At 40.5% G+C, this 18637-nt stretch overlaps 1 protein-coding gene across 1 annotated transcript in view; it reads left to right on the forward strand.

Moving 5' to 3' along the window:
• Positions 1 to 625: 625 nt before the first annotated feature.
• VWF (von Willebrand factor) overlaps positions 626 to 18637 on the forward strand; it is a 151299-nt gene continuing 133287 nt past the window's right edge. Inside the window, exons 1-6 of the mRNA XM_005012640.6 lie at positions 626 to 755; positions 2239 to 2293; positions 2863 to 3021; positions 4745 to 4847; positions 4975 to 5183; positions 14580 to 14704. Of these exons, the coding sequence (XP_005012697.1) occupies positions 726 to 755; positions 2239 to 2293; positions 2863 to 3021; positions 4745 to 4847; positions 4975 to 5183; positions 14580 to 14704 (681 nt within the window). The 5' untranslated portion in view covers positions 626 to 725. The remainder of the gene's footprint in view (positions 756 to 2238; positions 2294 to 2862; positions 3022 to 4744; positions 4848 to 4974; positions 5184 to 14579; positions 14705 to 18637) is intronic.

Below are 18637 nucleotides of genomic sequence, written 5' to 3' on the forward strand. Positions count from 1 at the left end.
TGGTATTACTATTAGCTACTGAAAGTACGAAGTGTGGAACATCGAGAGTAAAATTTGGTGTCATCTGCTCTGCCTTTTTTGCTTAGTGCTGTACATATGCCCGCAAAACTTGTGCCCACCTCTGTAACAATACGTGCATGATTAACATATTGTTCTAGAAGGTATCTCTATAAGTACAAATTCAAGGACTGGACGCGTTGATCTAACAGAATATGACAAAATTTGTGCGTGTTTCATATGTGGTGTTAAGGGTAGAACAAAAGCATTACTAGCTCTGTTTCTTTTTCCTTTCACCTTTAAAGAAGTTGTACACATGAAAAAATATTGCATGTGCTCTAGTCTTTGAGACGTGGAGTATTCTACTATTCCTCTTTAATAGTTGTCTTCAAGCAAGTATGCTATTGGCTCAGCCAGTGAGATTTGTCACACATACACATGCAAAAATTATTTCAAAGCCTTATCTGTCGTGTAAGTTTTTAATACTACTTCCCCTCATTGTAACTTTCTGGCAATTAAGGCCATTGATTTACACCACAGCAATTTAAGCTATTGTTTTGAGAATCAGGAGGATGTGACGTTTGGTCTTTATCTTTCCTTTTAAATGAGCAAGAGTTCCTGGCTTGTATAAAAACAAGAAATTTCAGACCAAAGCCATTCCAGTCCCTTCTCTTGAGGGAACAATGGTGGTGTAGAATAAAGGTGGAAACTGGAGGAGCTTCTTTTTCATGTGCAAGAGGAGTCTCACGCAGAAGAAGGTACATTACTTTCTAATTAAGTTGGTGATAAAAATTACAGAGAGAAGATATTACTGATTTTCTCCTCATTTGTTAGTGGCACCTGCTCTATTCAAATTGGGGGAAACTTCAAGTGGACAGCTTAAAACAGACTGAAAGATTGAAATAGGCTGAAGAGAGGGTTTTTATATCTTGTATTTTATCTTTGCATGCTTTATAAAATCAAGAGATTAACAAAAGCAGTATCAGATTTGGTCACAAAAAACAGTACATGCACTAAAAATACACCAGCAAGTGTTCTGAGAATAATGCCTATTGTTTACCACTGTTTTGTAGTCACATTCCCATGCAGTTGCCAGTTCTTAGCTGTCTTGCAGAATTAACAGCCTTTTGTCAGATTGGCATTTGCAGCATTATATGACCAGCTTTTATAATAGATGCTTTCCTTACTTTTGCAAATAAGATAAAACTTTTATTTATGTGGCTGTGAGTTGGACCTACATAACTGACATCAGTAAGTGTGTGCCTGTAAGGTGAAATCAGGATTTGGTTCTGTGTAATGTATTTAAGTATTTAATTGGAGGGCTCTTTTAAGAAAAGGTGTGTCTGATCTCCTGGTATTGATATGTTAAGTATGGTATATTTAAGCCTCTCTGGTGGCTTAAACATGATCACTGAAATTAACTCACCTAGATAGAGGTCTGTGAAGCTTTCATCCATTAATTACTAAATGTCTTTCCACAGAACACATCTGTAGTTCACCATCTGCATAGCACTCATATTATTATTTTTAGAGGCCTGACATTACAGGATATTGTTTATAGACATATGGGCAACAAAAGTCAACATTGTAATTGTAGAAAGTAGGAGGCAACAGTAAAACTGATTTTGGTGAACGGAAGTTTTTACCCTGTGTTTCTAATCTTTGCACCATTTCCTCCATTCACTTCTCACCTCTTATCTCAAGTATATTATCACCCTGAAATCAATAGAGTACCACGTGGTTATAATGGTCTGCCAGCCAGGCCTGTTAGTTGGTGTAGAACCGTTATATTCTTTCCTTTTGATGGTGTTGGGCAAGATGCAAATCTTATGCAGCAGAGGTGTCTTCTCCTGGTTGGCAGATCCAGTTTGAATGGCTTACTTCTTTGTGTTGGGTTGTCTGATAAACAACACAGTGTATCAAAGAGCTTTGTGTGTGCAGTGTACTAACTTGAGTAAATCAGAATACATGTGTATGCTGGGTTGCATTTCCTGTGAAGGTAGCCCATGTTTCCTTGCAGTGAGAAACAAAAATGGGACCAAAGAATTATACTACTTACTTTTCAAGGCATGGCTGGATAACTGAATTACTGTGAAAGTCTGTATGGATTACAGCTTTCTGAAATGGTGTAGAACCTAAAAAGTAACTTTATAAAAAAGGAAAGAAAATGCTGAGATGTTGTGAAACAGACTAAACACCCTAAACTAAGAATATTCTAATATCTCTCTTAATTTTTGACAGATGCTCCTCTTGGAAGTTCTGCTAACAAATCTACTTCTGGGCGCTGTAATAACAGGTAGGAAAACATGTTTGTTTCCTAATGCCTTGAAACAGAAATGTATTTTCTTTGTTTCTTCTGTGAGATTGTTTTCCCCCCTCTTTTTACCCGCCTAATCCTGCAGTCCTGGAATAGGCAGCATTCTCCTCATACTGGAGACATCAGTAAGGTTGTTTCTTTCTTTAACTTTCAACAAGCACTATGTTAAGTCACAAAGACTCCCTGAAGCCAGTGATGTTTGTCTGCCAAAAGTATGCCCGAAGTACTACTACCCTATTGTTTGTGATGGGATTGCAAGCAGGCATAAATATATGAATGTATGGCATCCCTTAAAACACTGAAATTAGCCTTGTAGGGTTTAGGTCAGTAGAAATAAAGACAAAAAAAACCTTTTCAGTAATTTGTACAATACAAAAAAAATTACTTGATCCTATGGACTGTCATGCCAGATATACAGTGTACTTAGAAAACAGAGCTAAAGGCCCAGGACAGGTGATGTTCAGTGGTAAAAAAAATCCAGCAGATAAATTCCTAAACTACAAAATGAATGTTTTACATTGCAAGTTACATTGTGTTTCAATATTCAGGATCATCAGGTTCTTTGCTTCAGGAGTCATCAGTTTCACGTTGCAGCCTTTTTGGGAATGATCATATCAAAACTTTTGATGATTCTTTCTACAATTTTGCTGGGGACTGCAGCTACCTCCTCGCTGGGGACTGTCATAAGCGCTCCTTCACACTCTTAGGTGAGTTTGAGCTACTACTTAAAAACAGTATCAAATGAAAAATGTTGTAGGTATGTGACATGGCCTTATGCTGGGGAAAATATTGTTGCCCTTTGTGATAGGATAAACCATTGCATAAAAGGATCTTAGATTTTCTTCTGAGAGTAGGATTGCTTCTGAGGAAATTCTGTCACTTTGGCTTATTCTTTAATAATACTTATTGTTTAGTAATATAGCTCATGCTACCTAAGCTGTAAAAAAACAGAGATTTTCTTATTGGTTCTTCTAAAGAGGGGAAGTGAGACCTTTTTAATTTTTGAATTTGGTAGATGGGAGTGATTGTTAAAGCTGAGTGCAGGAATAGGAGCCACATGACCCTATAAAACTGATTTTAACCATGTGCTAAATCCCCATATAAAAAAAATAAAAAATTAAATCCCATCTTGCAGGACAAAAAGTATTTGAATTAGCAATGTTATTCTTAGGGACATGACAGATGGTAAGAGAACCAAAACCCTATGTTTCATAAACACCAAACTCTTTTGGTAGGTGTTCTTAAATTCACTAAGAAGTGTTCTGTACTAATTTTAGTTTAAGCTGATTTTGTGCTAACTGTAAGTAAATTGAAGTAAACTCATCTCATCACTCTGAAAAGGAACCATATCTAAATTTAAATAATTTTGTTCCTAAACTTAAGTGACTTAGCACATTTTATTTATTTATTTATTTATTTATTTATTTTACATGTGGAAGAACCGACCAGTATATGTGGAGTATGAATACATTGCAGTATTTTATTTGGACAATTAAATCTTAAAAATCATGAGCAGAGGCATTATATCTATATTAGGTACCTAAGTATAGTATAGTCTATTTTTGATTCCTATCTCAGCATATGTACATGGGTTTGTTTTGGTTTTGGATACTGGGCTGTGAAGTACAATGCATGTTGCTGAGTAAAACATTTCGGTCTGGGCAGAGCTGTCTACCTCTGAGCAGGAACTCCAGAACAGGTGCTGCATTGTGCAAGCAACCAATGTAAAGTCAAAGCTAGACAATGAAAAAAAGCAGGGAAAGGATTATGTGTAGTTATGTGTCGTTCCAACCCCCCCACCCCCCCCCCGGCCACACACACACACTTTTTTTTTTTTTTTCTCTCTTGGAGTATAAGAGCATTGTCTACATATCATCTGTGCTTCTCCTTTTGAAAAACTGAGGAGTTGCCCCTTGTCTCCTCTCCACTGTTGGACAGCCAATATTGACACACACCCTTTAAAGACTAGCTGAGTTGGTTACAGTGCTTATCAAGAAGGGAGATAGCAGACTCAGTTCTTCTTACAGTTCAGTGAATTCTACCCTCTTCTCTTGCTGCTGAGCTATGGGGTTGTTTTGGGGAGAAAACTAGGGAGAGAAAGAGTAGGAAGCAGGGCAGGTTGTTGGTACATCTTCTTGGGAACTCTTCCAGTGTGCAAGGTAGGATGAAGAATTCATGGACTAGAGACAATAATGGGAAAAGCTAAGTCCCCCGCTGGTTCCCAGGTCATGCAGCTGATAGTGGACAATACCAGCCCTCATCCTGGGACTCTGTGTTTTACATCATCTATTTTGTCCTATAGCTGCTTAGATGGCCCTTGAAAATGTTGAAAATGTTAGAAGATACGCTCCCAGCTCTGCAATGTGTTCTTACAAGTCATCCTCCTCAGTCCCAGAGCTAACAATATTTGCTTATGTCCCATCTCTTCAGGTGACTACCAGGATGGGGAGAAAATTGGTTTTTCTGTGTATCTTGGAGAATATTTCAACGTTCACTTCTCTTTAAATGGAAGCGTGACACAGGAAGACAAAAGGTACTGTTGGAGCAGCAAGTATTCCAGCAGGAAAAACAAAACAAACAAACCAAACCAAAACAAACAAACAAAAAAACCAATGTCCTTTTCATGTCATATTCTGAGAAATCATCATTTTTCTTCACAGGGTTTCCATACCTTTTGCCTCCAATGGCTTATTTATAGAGAAGGAGGCAGGTTATTATAAAATGTCCAGTGATGAGCATGGCTTTGTTGTGAAGATTGATATCAGTGGGAATATTCAGATATTCCTTCAAGAAAAGTACTATAATAAAACCTGTGGGCTGTGTGGCAACTTTAATAAATTTGCTGAAGATGACTTCAGAACTCAGGAAGGTAAGACTAAGACTAACTGCTTGTATTGTGATGTACTTACTCTCTGTGCACCTAACTTCATGGGTCATTCAATGATGATTTTGCTGATCCAGCAAAATATTTCCACAAAACCTGTCAGGTACCTCATCTTGATGAGCTGAAAATCTGTCCAAGTTGTTTCATCTTCCCTTCCTCTTAAAGAGAATTGTTTTCATTTCATGGCTGAGCAAAACTCAGAGCTATGAATGTAACCCTCGTATTTCAACTTTCAAGGTTTTTACAAATATGAAGCTATGGGCTAAGTTATGTTTAATTCGGTGGTGGTGGTGAACCAACTAGGAAAAGACCCAGAAAATAAAAAGATATAAATAATACTTATCGATTCAACTTCTAATTTATTAGTGAGTTAAGCAAATGAGAGAAACAATAGAGATTGTTTCAATAGCCGAATATGAAATATGAAAGAGGATAGCTGCTGGCAAATTTACAAATGGATTTGGCACAGGATGCTGTTCTATAAAGCGGTTGTGCTTTGATGACATTTCTCTGCTCAGATAGGTTGTTGTGTTGGAGGTGCACCTTATACCACAGCAACTCCTAGCAAGAGGGAGAGACAAGATTGCTTCTGCTGGTTTCTGCACATTTGTGCAAAGCCTGTTATTGCGAGTAAACACTAAGGGTTTTGGAAAAGCCCTGAATGTAACTTTGAGGGACCAATTGTGATTCATACTATTTCATAGTGTCTTGCAATTCTTAGCATTCACTTGAAGAGAAAAGGTTTAGAGTAAAATAAGTTAATTCATTAACATGTTAAATTGATAATGTAAAGTATTTATTAAAAATAAAAGATATAGAAAATAGAGACAGACAAAGTAACTTGGAGAATAACCTGGCACTGCTCCGGTGGTGTGCATTCCTGACACTTGGGGTTCATAAGCATGGATTCAACATACAAGAAGAGCTGATTTCAAAGTATCTTAAAATTATTGATCAGCCCTTCAGTGCCGTAAATAATAAGAAAAAAACTCATCTTACAGAATTGCTTGTCAGGACTTGAAAACTTCAATGTCTGAATGTGTTGATATATGAAGTTCACATCTTTTTCTTGGGACAGCATAAAGGGGGCAAGACTACTATAAACAGTAAAAGCAGCAAAGGAGACTGTATTGCCTTGGACTGTTCAAATATATGATACTCCAAACTGCTGCTCATGTTTAAATGTTTCTTGCTGTATTTATTTAACATGCCTGAAGATTTATCCTCCCTTTTATAAAAACAATGCTTTCCCAACTGCAGATTTCTGAACATAATGAAGTCCATGGCAGGGTTACTTGTTGGAAGAGCTGAAAAATAGAGAAGACAATAAGAACATGAATAGCTGTTATTGCATGAAGACCCTGACTTCTGTAATGTGTGGACACACAAATCTGTGCTTTTAGCCTAAAGAATAGACCCATATCTCAGCAAATCTGACAGTTTTCCACTCTGATACAATAGACCTTTCATTTTAGCTGATCTAGAAGGAATTAAAATTGATTATGGTTGAATTTGTTGTATCAGTGAGAGACATCACCACTCCCACGCGTTGTTTATTTCCTTGGCAGCTCTGCTGGCAGGGTGTCTGATATGAGCTCCTCTTAATAGGCTCCAAGTAAAATCAGCTTTTTATTAATTCAGTCATTTTTTAAGCTGCTGAAACTAACTTCCAGATGAGGGGCAACCCAAACAGCTGGGAGAGGTAAACTCTTTAGAGAAGGATCAAGAAAGAATATTGGTAACATATAAAACAGTTTACTTTTTTTTTTTTTCCCACTGCATTTTTTATTTGCTCTCCTTTTAGCTTGATTAGTTCTCATAAAGGTCAACCCAACCCAGGATGTGAGCTTGATATAATGACTTAATGAACTGAGGGCACAGAAGGGTTATCTTAAGGTTGTCTGCAGACTGAGCCTGGCCATTTCAATGTGTCCATAGCTTCCTGTTAAAATCTGGGCATATCTTGCCTATCAGATTGGGCCCTCAATTCCAATACATTAAATCATTAAATGTATTTCTGCATGGGATTTGTATTGACAATAAATACAGTAATATCTGTGAGCCCCAGAATAAAATGTATTTTAAGTACAATGCACAAAGGAAAGACTAACGTGAAGATTACAGGATGTCATCTGGGAAACCATTGGGGAGCACCATGCAGGTCTGTATGTCAGAATAAAGGAAGAGAGATGATGGTAGGTATTATGGATTGGGTATTTAGGCTACAGCCAAGGAGCTTGCTGGTTAGCTGAGGTGTATTAAAAACCATCCTCAAGGTTTTTTAGTTGGGCAAGCAATTCAAGATATCCTAGCCTTCAAATAGATTACCATTCCAGCTTAAATGAAAGCTAGCTACTGACTAATAGTTCTTTCCTGGTAGAAGGGGAGCTTGTAAGAGCTGCTGATTGGAAAAACCTGCTGATTTGGAAAGAGCTGCTGGTGGAAAGAGGACTGAAACTGAAATGTTTTTTTCTGTCTCTCACAGACTGTAGATCACACAGTTTAAAAGCTAATGCAGTAGTTTCATACAATTTCTGCATTTGCCAGCACGGGAGGGAACTTGTGTGATTTGATGACCCATTCCTAGGGATTGTTTGTGGCATCAGACAACCACATCCCAAATTTGTGCTCAGAAGTCAGAATCACGGACAGAATCTACACCATAAGCTCTGTTCTTCCTGGAGTGTCAGTTTTTGTCACAGTTTAAACAAAATGGCAATGCTTATGTTGAAAACAAATGAGAACACAGATTTACCATATTTTAGATACAAGTAGACCCTCTAATTTAACAACACTGGCTCTCTTAATGAGCTCCTGGAGGTCTGAGTGATGTGACTCAAGCTATGATACTTTAACAAATTAACATTGTATTGGTAAGACCCAGCTATGAAGGTTACTGCTTTTCGCAGTAACTGTTGAAGCTTAAGAAAAAAGTGTATGCATCATGTTTCGTAACTGTAGACACAGACTCTCATTCAGACAGAGGATGCACTGCTGAGTTGTTTACATTGATTTTGGTAGTTACTAAACTAATTCATCCTGTGGAGAAGTACTCATGTCCTGTTGAGACTTACAAATAAGGTTGTATTGTATGTGGTTGTTTGTCTATTGGGTATGGAAGTAGAAAAAAGCCATCTGCCCCTTGGGAATTTGTTCTCGCACTTCAAGCATAACTAAAATATAAAAGGAAAATTCTTGTGAGGTTTTCAGTCTTTTTTTCTCCCTTTCTTTCTCTCTTTGTTTTCCTTCTTTCATTCATTCATTCATTATTTTTTTCTCTCTAGATCCTAATGAAGGAAATAATTTCTCCTCTACTTTTTTCCTGCCAGCTAACCTCTGTTCGTTTATAAACATCCTGTGAATGCTTCCATGACTTGGTAATTAAACAAGCTCAATTTTTCCGATGTGATTGTGTACTTCTATGTGGTTGCCAGTTGCCATTTTTGCTTATATCATAATTATGAAGTTGTCCATTTTAGATGCTCAGATGTTTGGAAGCCTTCAAGCCATGGCATTTGAGTGTCACAAGATCACTGACATGAGCATTTTACAATTAGGGATCCAAAACAATGGCTAGAAGAGATCATAGATCATAGAATCATAGAATATCCTGAGTTGAAAGGGACCCTTAAGGACCATCAAGTCCAACTCTTGACACCGCACAGGTCTACCCAAAAGTTCAGACCATGTGACTAAGTGCACAGTCCAATCTCTTCTTAAATTCAGACAGGCTTGGTGCAGTGACCACTTCCCTGGGGAGCCTGTTCCAGTGTGCAACCACCCTCTCTGTGAAGAACCCCCTCCTGATGTCAAGCCTAAATTTCCCCTGCCTCAGCTTAACCCTGTTCCCGCGGGTCCTGTCACTGGTGTTAATGGAGAAAAGGTCTCCTGCCTCTCGACACCCCCTTACGAGGAAGTTGTAGACTGCGATGAGGTCTCCCCTCAGCCTCTTCTTCTCCAGGCTGAACAGGCCCAGTGCCCTCAGCCGTTCCTCGTACGTCTTCCCCTCCAGGCCTTTCACCATCTTCGTAGCCCTCCTCTGGACACTCTCCAACAGTTTCATGTCTTTTTTATACTGTGGTGCCCAGAACTGCACACAGTACTCGAGGTGAGGCCTCACCAGCGCAGAGTAGGGCGGGACAATCACCTCCCTTGACCTACTAGCAATGCCGTGCTTGATGCACCCCAGGACACGGTTGGCCCTCCTGGCTGCCAGGGCACACTGCCGGCTCATATTCAACTTGCTGTCTACCACGACCCCCAGATCCCTCTCTTCTAGGCCGCTCTCCAGCGTCTCATCGCCCAGTCTGTACGTGCAGCCAGGGTTTCCCCGTCCCAGGTGCAGGACCCGGCACTTGCTCTTATTGAACTTCATGCGGTTGGTGATCGCCCAGCTCTCCAACCTATCCAGATCCCTCTGCAAGGCCTTTCCACCCCCATTCGAGTCCACAACTCCTCCAAGTTTGGTGTCATAAGCAAACTTGCTCAAAATACCTTATATTCCTACATCCAGATCGTTTATAAAAATATTGAAAAGTACCAGCCCTAAAATGGAGCCTTGAGGGACCCCACTGGTGACTGCCTGCCAGCCCCATTTACCATAACCCTTTGGGCCCTGCCCGTTAGCCAATTGCTCACCCAAGCACCTCTGTCTCCCACACTTAAGGTATTTATAAACATTGATAAGATCCCCTCTCAGTCTTCTTTTGTACAGAATGCTTGCACACTGTTTATTATATGGCATTTATCTGAGGTAACAGAAACTGGTATTCATAACCCCCTCTGCTTTATTTAGAGTTGTGATTCAAAGTTAGGTGTTTTTGTTGTGAAGAGTGTGTCTTAATCACTGGGTTTTGGAGCTGGCTTTTTTACTCTTGTGCTAAAACTGTTCCAGTTCATAATCCTAATTTAATGTATAAACCCTTGTTGTAGGGTTTGTGTGTGTGTGTTTTTGTTTATTTGTTTGCTCGCCTTTCTCCTCCAAAGAGACAGAGACACGAGGGCAGCAATTAGATTGCTAATCCAATAAATTGAGCATCTGTGACCAGCCTCTGGTTGCCCTGACTGCTGCTGTGGTGGTTGGCACATGTCTCTCTCCTGGGTCATGTTAGTAGAGTTATCAAAGTGTGGGACACTTCTGGGACATGCAAAGAAGGTGAGATCTGGGTTGTACTTTAACAGCTACTACCTGAACCCATTTTGTATCCTCCAAAAAGACTGCGCACTAACTAGCTGCCTTGGGTTCTCAGCTGGTGAGCCACAAGTTCTCATGCTGGTATCAGTGCTCACACCAGGCACTAGGTATTGAAGTACTTGGGTTTTGATCCAACTTTGTTTTCATTACATTTTGTGACACTATCATTTTATTCTCCCTTTTTTTTTTTTTTTTTTTTTCCTTAAACAAACTTCTTTCAAAATGTACACAAAACAAATGCCTTAGAAAAACCGTACCCAGGCCATATAGAGGATTTCTGCGTGTAGGGCTCTGATGACTCCTAGTTAGGCTTTGTTTTTTCAAGAACTTGTCTATTTACAGAAAGAAGGAAAATTGAACATGAAAGGAACAGAAGCAAAACAAAACTCTGAGCCTACCAGATGAAGAGAATGTGCATCATAAATGCTCAGAGGGGTGATGGGAATAAGCAACGGGAGCAGGACAGAGAGAGACGTGCAAAAAGTTTGCATCCCAGATACTGTGTCAGGAATCAATCAAGAATCAGGACAGGCTGAAATCAAACTATGAGCCTCTTGTTAGCTGAGGGGAAGACTACACAACTAAGCTAAAAGGCCTTTTAAAATAAAAAGTCACTTCGTTCATCATCAAAAAGGGAAAGGAAGCCTCTGCAGAGAGGATGGTAGCTGTTCGGTATGATGGATGCGTAGTAACAGAACAGGCAGCTGAACTGCCTGGCTGCTCTGTTAATAGTATCACTTGTACACTTAGGAAATTAACAGGGGTTTTAGGCTGTTCTTGTGTTGTCCCCTTCACTGTCTTTCCTTTCCTACACCCTCATGCCCTTCAACAGAACAAAGCATAGGTTTCAGGTGAAAGACATCAGCAGTGGTGGGCAACTGCTATTCTCTCTGCCCGTTGCACTCAGACACTCTGGGGACAGTTCGCCCTCCCCACTTTTCTTCCTGAAGCCTCATAATATAGAGAATTACCACACTCATTGATAGGGCATGTAACATGTATGGTTTGAAGAGTCCTTTCCAAAGAAACCTTCTGCTGAAATAGTTTAATTCCATGACCCAAATTTGTTCGGTAGGTCAGTGGTCACAGAGTCACTTCATAGCTTCAGCTTAAAGCTCTTGTGATGGTCAGTGAAACTTCCATGTCTAGTTGCTACTCTGAGAAAAATGGGTATACATTTTCCTCCATGTGTTATATATGGATAAAATTGCATTTATATGAATAGATATACTTAGAGCTCCTTTCTTGTGGTTAATCAGACATTGCTTACCCAGTTAGGTTATAATTTTGGGGAGCAAGGCAATACCTTTTTTTGTATTTGGAAAGCATCTTATAGCTTGCACTCTGCTTCTCCCTGGGGACTGGACAACAATTTTTGAATGAAAGATCCTCTTAAAGAGAGTAGCTCTCTCAGGCTGGTGAGAAGATTGGAGTGCTGGTAGCTCAGTGGATATTCTAGTAAGAATGTCTTAGAATTTCTAAGAATATTGTAAAATGTAAATATAAAATTTATTTATATTTTCTGATACAGTTATGAAGTTAGTTATTAACAGAGTGGGCATGGTCTGCTGTAAATATCTGCTGATGGGATTCCACACAGTGTCCTTCATCCTTCTTCCAGTAAGAACTGAGACTAATGGATTTGAGGTTGGGAAGCAAACCTTGTTAGTAGGAAGCCTGTCACTACGTGCTTAGCAAACTAGGTTGAGCAGTACTTACTTTTCATGTGTCTCTCTCCTTTATTCCATTTTCCTTCCTGCTTTCTTTTCACCTTTCTAGGATTACATCTTACTGTGTATTTGTAAAACTGCTAGTTCAATGAAAATGCAAGTACTCTTCAAATACAGGTTCTACCTACCTCATATTATTGTAAGTAATAAGTAATGATATTTAGTATCTTTAGTGACTGTGTTACTTATAAGTTGAGTACAAAGTTTCCGGGGAAACGCAGGCTGGCAAACATGCATGTAACACTCTTGTTTTAAAGTTGAATGACTATATAGCCCTTTATCATAGAACCATAGAATGGCTTGGACTGGAAGGGACCTTAAGGATCATCTAATTCCAGCCCAGCTGCCTTGGGCAGGGACTCCTTCCACTAGACCAGGTTGATCAAAGCCCTATGCAACCTGGCCTTGAACACTTCCAGGGAAGGAGCATCCACAACTTTTCTGGGCAACATGTGCCAGTGCCTCACCACCCTCTGAGTAAAGAATTTCTTGCTAATGTCTAATCTAAATCTATCCTTTTGTAGTTTAAAATCAGTACTTTTGTAGTTTAAAACCAGTGTTCTTTCACTACAATCCCTGACAAAGAGTCCCTCCCCTGTTCTCCTGTAGGTACTGTAAGGCTGCTAGAAGGTGTCCCCGGAGCCTTCTTTTCTCCAGGATGAACAACCCCAACTCCCTCAGCCTGTCTTAACAGGAGAGGTGCTCCAGCCCCTTGATCATATTCATAGTCCTCTTCTGGACTCGTTCTCATAGGTCTATGTCCTTCTTATGTTGGAGGCCCCAGAGCTGAATGCAGTCCACCAGGTGGGGTCTAACAAGAGCTGAGTAGAGATGAGAATCACCTCCCTCTACCTGCTGGCCACTCTTCATTTGATGCAGCCCAGAATAAGCTGGCTTTCTGGGCTGCAAGTGCACGTTGCCAGCTCACGTTGAGCGTTTCATAAACCCAAACCTACAAGTTCTTCTTCTGAGGGCTGCTCTTAATCCATTCTTTGCCCAGCCTATATTTGTGGTTGGGATTACCCTGTCCCAGGTGCAGGACCTTGCCCTTGGCCTTGTTGAACTTCATGAGATTCTCACAGGCCTACCTCTCAAGACTGTCCAGGTCCCTCTGGATGGCATGTTGGCCCCACCACACAGGTTGGTGTCATTGGCAGAGTTGCTGAGGGTGCAATCAATTTCACTGTCCATCTCACAGGCAAAGATGTTAAATAGTGCTGGTCCCAGTACTGACCCCTGAGGAACACCACTTGATATTGATTTCCGCTTGAGCATTGAGCTATTGACCACAGCTTTTTGAGTATGACCATCCAGCTACTTCATTACCCAGTGAGTGGCCCATCTGTCAAATCCATGACTCTCCAATTTAGAGACAAGGATATCATGTGGGATATCTGTTGCCATAAGTCACTTAATGCTAGACTGGGCCAATTACAAGAAAAATGCACTGTTGAATGATATTTCTTCATTCAATACTAGCCTAGTTTTTTACTATCATAAGTTGAGGAGGCTTACCTGGGGCAAGACCTTGAGCTGCTGAGCACACCCAAATCCATCATGAATTGCCTGCCCTAGAACAGCTTGTAGCTTAATTTGAGGGCCCAAGTACTTTACAAGGAAGAAAAACTGCTCTGGCAAGTTGTTGGCAAGTCCCTTACTCCAGTGGACTACTCTGCTATTACACAGAAAGGCACTGGCAACAAGAGGTTTGAACAGCAGGGTCCAAAGGGGGAAAAAAAGGTTTTAAATGATTTATTATGTTTAAACAATTTTACTTTAAAGTATTAATCAGAGTACAGCAAAAGGATTAAAATGGTGTAATACAATTGCTGCCTAAAAGAAGTACGTAAAAGGTGTAACTCCAAACACCACAGAAAAATTAAACAGGTGAACAGCATTTGTGGTGGCTCGTTCATTCTTTCTTTCTTTCTTTCTTTCTTTCTTTCTTTCTTTCTTTCTTTCTTTCTTTCTTTCTTTCTTTCTTTCTTTCTTTCTTTCTTTTCTTTTCTTTTCTTTTCTTTTCTTTTCTTTTCTTTTCTTTTCTTTTCTTTTCTTGTGTGTATGCTTTTCCTCTCTAATCTCTACTGTCTTGTTGACAACTTTTAAATAGTAGGAAAATGTCTAGGCACGTCTAAGTTTCTGCCAAATATATCTAACCAATGAATATCATCTAGTGTGTTCATAGAAATGTGGGAGCTCCTGGGAGCTGCCTTCTGCAAGCTTTGTTCTGTCCTGCTCAGGGAGGGAATTTAGAAACATACCATGCAGGAGTCGATCCAGATCAGTGAAGGTGGCTTTTCTACAGTCATTCTATTTGGAGTAGAAGTTCTTTCAATGATACAGTTCTGGTTTTAAAAACATCCTTCACCAGCCCCTCATATTTATCATATCCACTAATGACCACTTGTTTCTCAAAACCCTAAACAGCTATGTGCTTCTCCTCTTCTTGATTCACAGGGACCCTTGCGGGAAACAGCTATGATTTTGCAAACTCCTGGGCTTTGCGCAGTGAAAATAAGTGGTGCAAGAGGGTCCAGACTCCAAGCAGCATGTGCAACATTTCATCTGATATTGCAGAGAAGGTTGGTGCCACAAGACCCCATTCCAGTTTCAGTCCCCCACTACCTGAAGGTAGCTTGTCTGCTCTTTGGTAGAGGAACACAATTGTTCCCCGAGTCCTGCACCTGACACAATCCTTCCTCAGCAAATGGTTGGGATGCAAGGTGCAGGAGATGCCTGGTTTGGGTTCCTGAGAAGTGAAGTGGTCTACATTAGCTATACAGAGCACTACTTTTGCCCCCACACTGCAAACAGGTGCTGCAAAATGCAGGGATCGCTGTGCAGCTCCCCACTTAGCCTGGCAGGAACACACTTGGGAAGCATGTGGTGCAGCAAGAGGTGTCAGGGGTGGTGCATCCCATGCTGGGTGCTCTCCATAATGCTGGGTACCGGATGCAGCTGCATGTGTTGTTGTTCAGCTAGGAAGTGTGTGACCACCCTGCAGACTAGGCTTCTAAGTGCTGTGAATAACTGACCCAAGAGGTTGCATGTTGTGACCCATGTCTTATTTACATGCAGTGTTGCAAAAGAAACAGTTTACTCATTAGTTAGTGAATGCAGTTTTAACTCTTCTACTGCATCTTGCCTGTGAGTATTCTTTCTAAAGTAGTAGTACATGTTGCCCCCCAAACCTGCTGAGAAAAAGTCCCCAATCTAACACACAAACCCCAAACAGATAAGCAAAGAAACAAACAGCTCATTAGAGCCTGAAGCATGAGTTGTTGCCAAAGAAACTCCAACATTACTTGGGAAAGGTGTGTTTAAGTGGTGCCTTCAAATTTAGGCAAGTAACAAGCCCTGTTATCCCGGGAGCAGGAAAGCATTGCCTCTGACATCTCTTTAGGCACCACCACCACAAATAGTATTTGTGCATGTGTTAAAGTTCATATACATGGATGGCAACACACAAGGCAAATGCTTCAGCCAGGCTGTTTTTGACAGAGATATTCTCTGTAGCTGTTGTGCTGGCTGTGTGCCACCAGGCTATTTCTCCTGCCAGGAGGAGTAGGTTTCTTCAGATATGTATATAGATAGTAGCTCAGATTTGTTAAAGAAACACAGGACAGCATCAACCTGCATCAACCTATTTATTTTCTTATTTAAAAGTATAAACATGTTCCTTGTTTACTTTAGACACAGGGCAGACACACAGATATGGCCACCAGCTCAGGGAGGAAAATGACTTTGAGTATGTACTGACTGCATGTGATATTACAGGTTATGACAGTCATGGTAAATTGAACTTTCATTCATTGAGGGTTTGCATCTGATCTCAGGTACACTGTAAATCAGAATGACTCTGTGGGTGCTACAATTAGAGTTATACCACAGTAACTGGATCAAAATTTAGCTTTTACTATCTTGCTATGCAAGTCCCATAGACTGATACTTTTTAAACTAGGCTCAAATAATTTCTCAGGAGTAGTAGTGCTTCTTGGAACATATTTGTTCTACATTTACTTCTAATATTGGTTTTCTACTACTTGGAATAAGCTAACGAAGGCTGGGATAAGCTTGTAAACTTCTGACTACTTCCACTAAGCTTTTGAGAGGGGATATTTATGGTAGACACGTTCTGAAATTCAGCAAAGCATGCTCATACCCCTAAGCACAATAGCTTTGTGGTCTGCAAAAGTGTCTGAGGAACTAGAGCAATGACTGCAGGGTGGAGATCTTCAGTGCGTGCTTCTTGCTGGAACTGTGCCTGTATGTGCAGAGTTTCTGTCAGGTTCTGGACTGATTAAACACCTGAGGTGAGTAATGGTGTATGATGCCTGGCACCTCTTTAGCTACACCTGTTTGATACTCAAAGGTCATGACTTAGTGATGGGTTTCAACCTGGCTGAGATGTCTTCAGACAGACAGAACTGAGTTTTAAAGCTGGTCACAGCTCAAGAGCAGAGTTGGCTCTTGTGACTGGTTGTGGCTGCTGGAATTTTATCTATTTGGACAAGTTTAACTTGTAGAAAATCCAAGGGAGGCCATGGAGTAGCATGTGGGATGAAATGCAGGATGAAGTCCTGCCTGGAGAGTAGACTGCAATTGGTGTGAATTTTGTACAGACCACATTAAATATTGATGCTTTTTTGGACAAAGTTTGCTTTCGCACAAAAAAAAATAATAAATTAGCTTGATGAAATTATCTCCTGTCTTGTGTGAGTTCATGAGCTCACAGCATTTAACATTGGCTTAATTTATTCACTGTACAAGAATAAACACAGAGCTATTAATATCAGTCCAACCAAACAAGTGCTGCTAAAGAATGTCGAGCTTTCTAACAGCTTGCTTTGTTTGCTTGCTTCAGCTTTTGGAATGCAAATCTCCCCCGTCTCCCAGCCTCCCTCTGGGCCGGGCAGTCAGCTGTTAGGTGAGGGAAACAATAGCTCTGCTTCAGTCTGTTCCTCCTTCCCTGTCCTCCCACTCATTGCAGATCTGGCCTTTTCTTTGCCCTCTCTTCCCCTGCACAGCAGCCACTAAACCAGCATCCTTAGGGAGGTGGCTTCTGCTTCCCTTGAGAAATACGGTGAAACTGGAAAGCCACATTACTCCTATCCGGAGCCCAAACATTTGCAATGTTTTATAATCAAGCTTAGAAGAGTTTGGAGATGGTGAGCTTTGTGCTGTGTCTAATTCAGTTTCATTTTCTGAATCTACTTGAAAGCTGCACAGAGTTGGTGGCTGACCAGGTGGAACTTTGTCAAGGAGCAGATTTGTTAATCTCTGTGCTGCCTGGTCCCATGGGTGGGTGCTTATGGTGACTAGGAGAACCTTGTTCCACATCAGAACCAGCTCTCAGCTGGGTGTCTGGTGGAAATACTGGTTGTTCTTTTCTGTGTGGAAGCCAGCTAGAGCTGCTGGTGGTCCCAGCTCTTTAACTGGGTATGCTTCCTATCCTTTACAAGGTTTGTCCTTCCTGTTTTATTTTGTTCCAATCCACTGGAGAGACAGGGCAATCTCCTGATGCCTACTTGTGTCTTCTTTCCTTGGAGCTTCTTTGGACTTGCATTCTGCACAATGCATCTTTAAATCACAAAAAAGGTGGGCAATTTAATGTTCTTTATTAAGAAAGTGCTCTTATTTTGTTTAAAGCTGCTGTGTATCAGCTGAGGGTCTGGAACCAGCTCACATCTTTACCCCACTGCTGCTCTGTGTCCCTCCCTGTTCTCCACCTCCAAAGCACATACACACTTATGTGTTTGACTGCTGTTCTGCCCATAGATATGGTTTCTTTCCAGATATACATATTCCCTTCCTAGGGCTGTATGTAGTTTGCCATCTACATGGTGGAGATGCCTGCTATCTACCTTGTCTTGTGATCTAGAGAACATGTCAAACTGGGCAGTGTTGGAGGGAGGGAGCTACAGCCTCCCTACCACAAATGAGCTTCTCAGTTTTCTCTGATCCATTTTTCCACCACATAGCTGTGATTATTTAGGCCATCTATTCCATGAAGTACTGCAATCTACTAGCCTCTCAGATGTCCAACAGCATAGGCAACAAGGATCTCAAAGTATTAAACTGAGTGAAAAGTGTGTAACTGTTGTAATGAGTCAGTGTTGAAAACATAAACATGTTTTAAAGAATCAGTATTCTTTTATGCATTCTTAGTTGTTGCCTTAATTTTCTAGATTCCATCCCTAATGGAAATGATGTATGAAGGCCACAGATCACTGTATTTTTCCTTTATTTATTTATTTGTTTACTTGTTTTTGTTAGAATACTATATCTATAGCATGTTAGTTGTGAAAGTGACTATAGTTCAAAGGTGAAATTATAATTCAACTAATGTATACTTTTTCTACTCTTGCTGTAATTGATAGAAAATACACTCATATTCCATGGAGTACTTACTTGTGCAATAAAGAAACAACATTTATCCTCAAAGCTGAAAGCAAGTGAGAGAGGTCTGAGACTTTTGGATTATGATAATGATAGATCTCACAAGCAGGTCAGCA

Source organism: Anas platyrhynchos, chromosome 1, assembly GCF_047663525.1.
Source record: "Anas platyrhynchos isolate ZD024472 breed Pekin duck chromosome 1, IASCAAS_PekinDuck_T2T, whole genome shotgun sequence".
Classification (NCBI taxonomy): domain Eukaryota; kingdom Metazoa; phylum Chordata; class Aves; order Anseriformes; family Anatidae; genus Anas; species Anas platyrhynchos.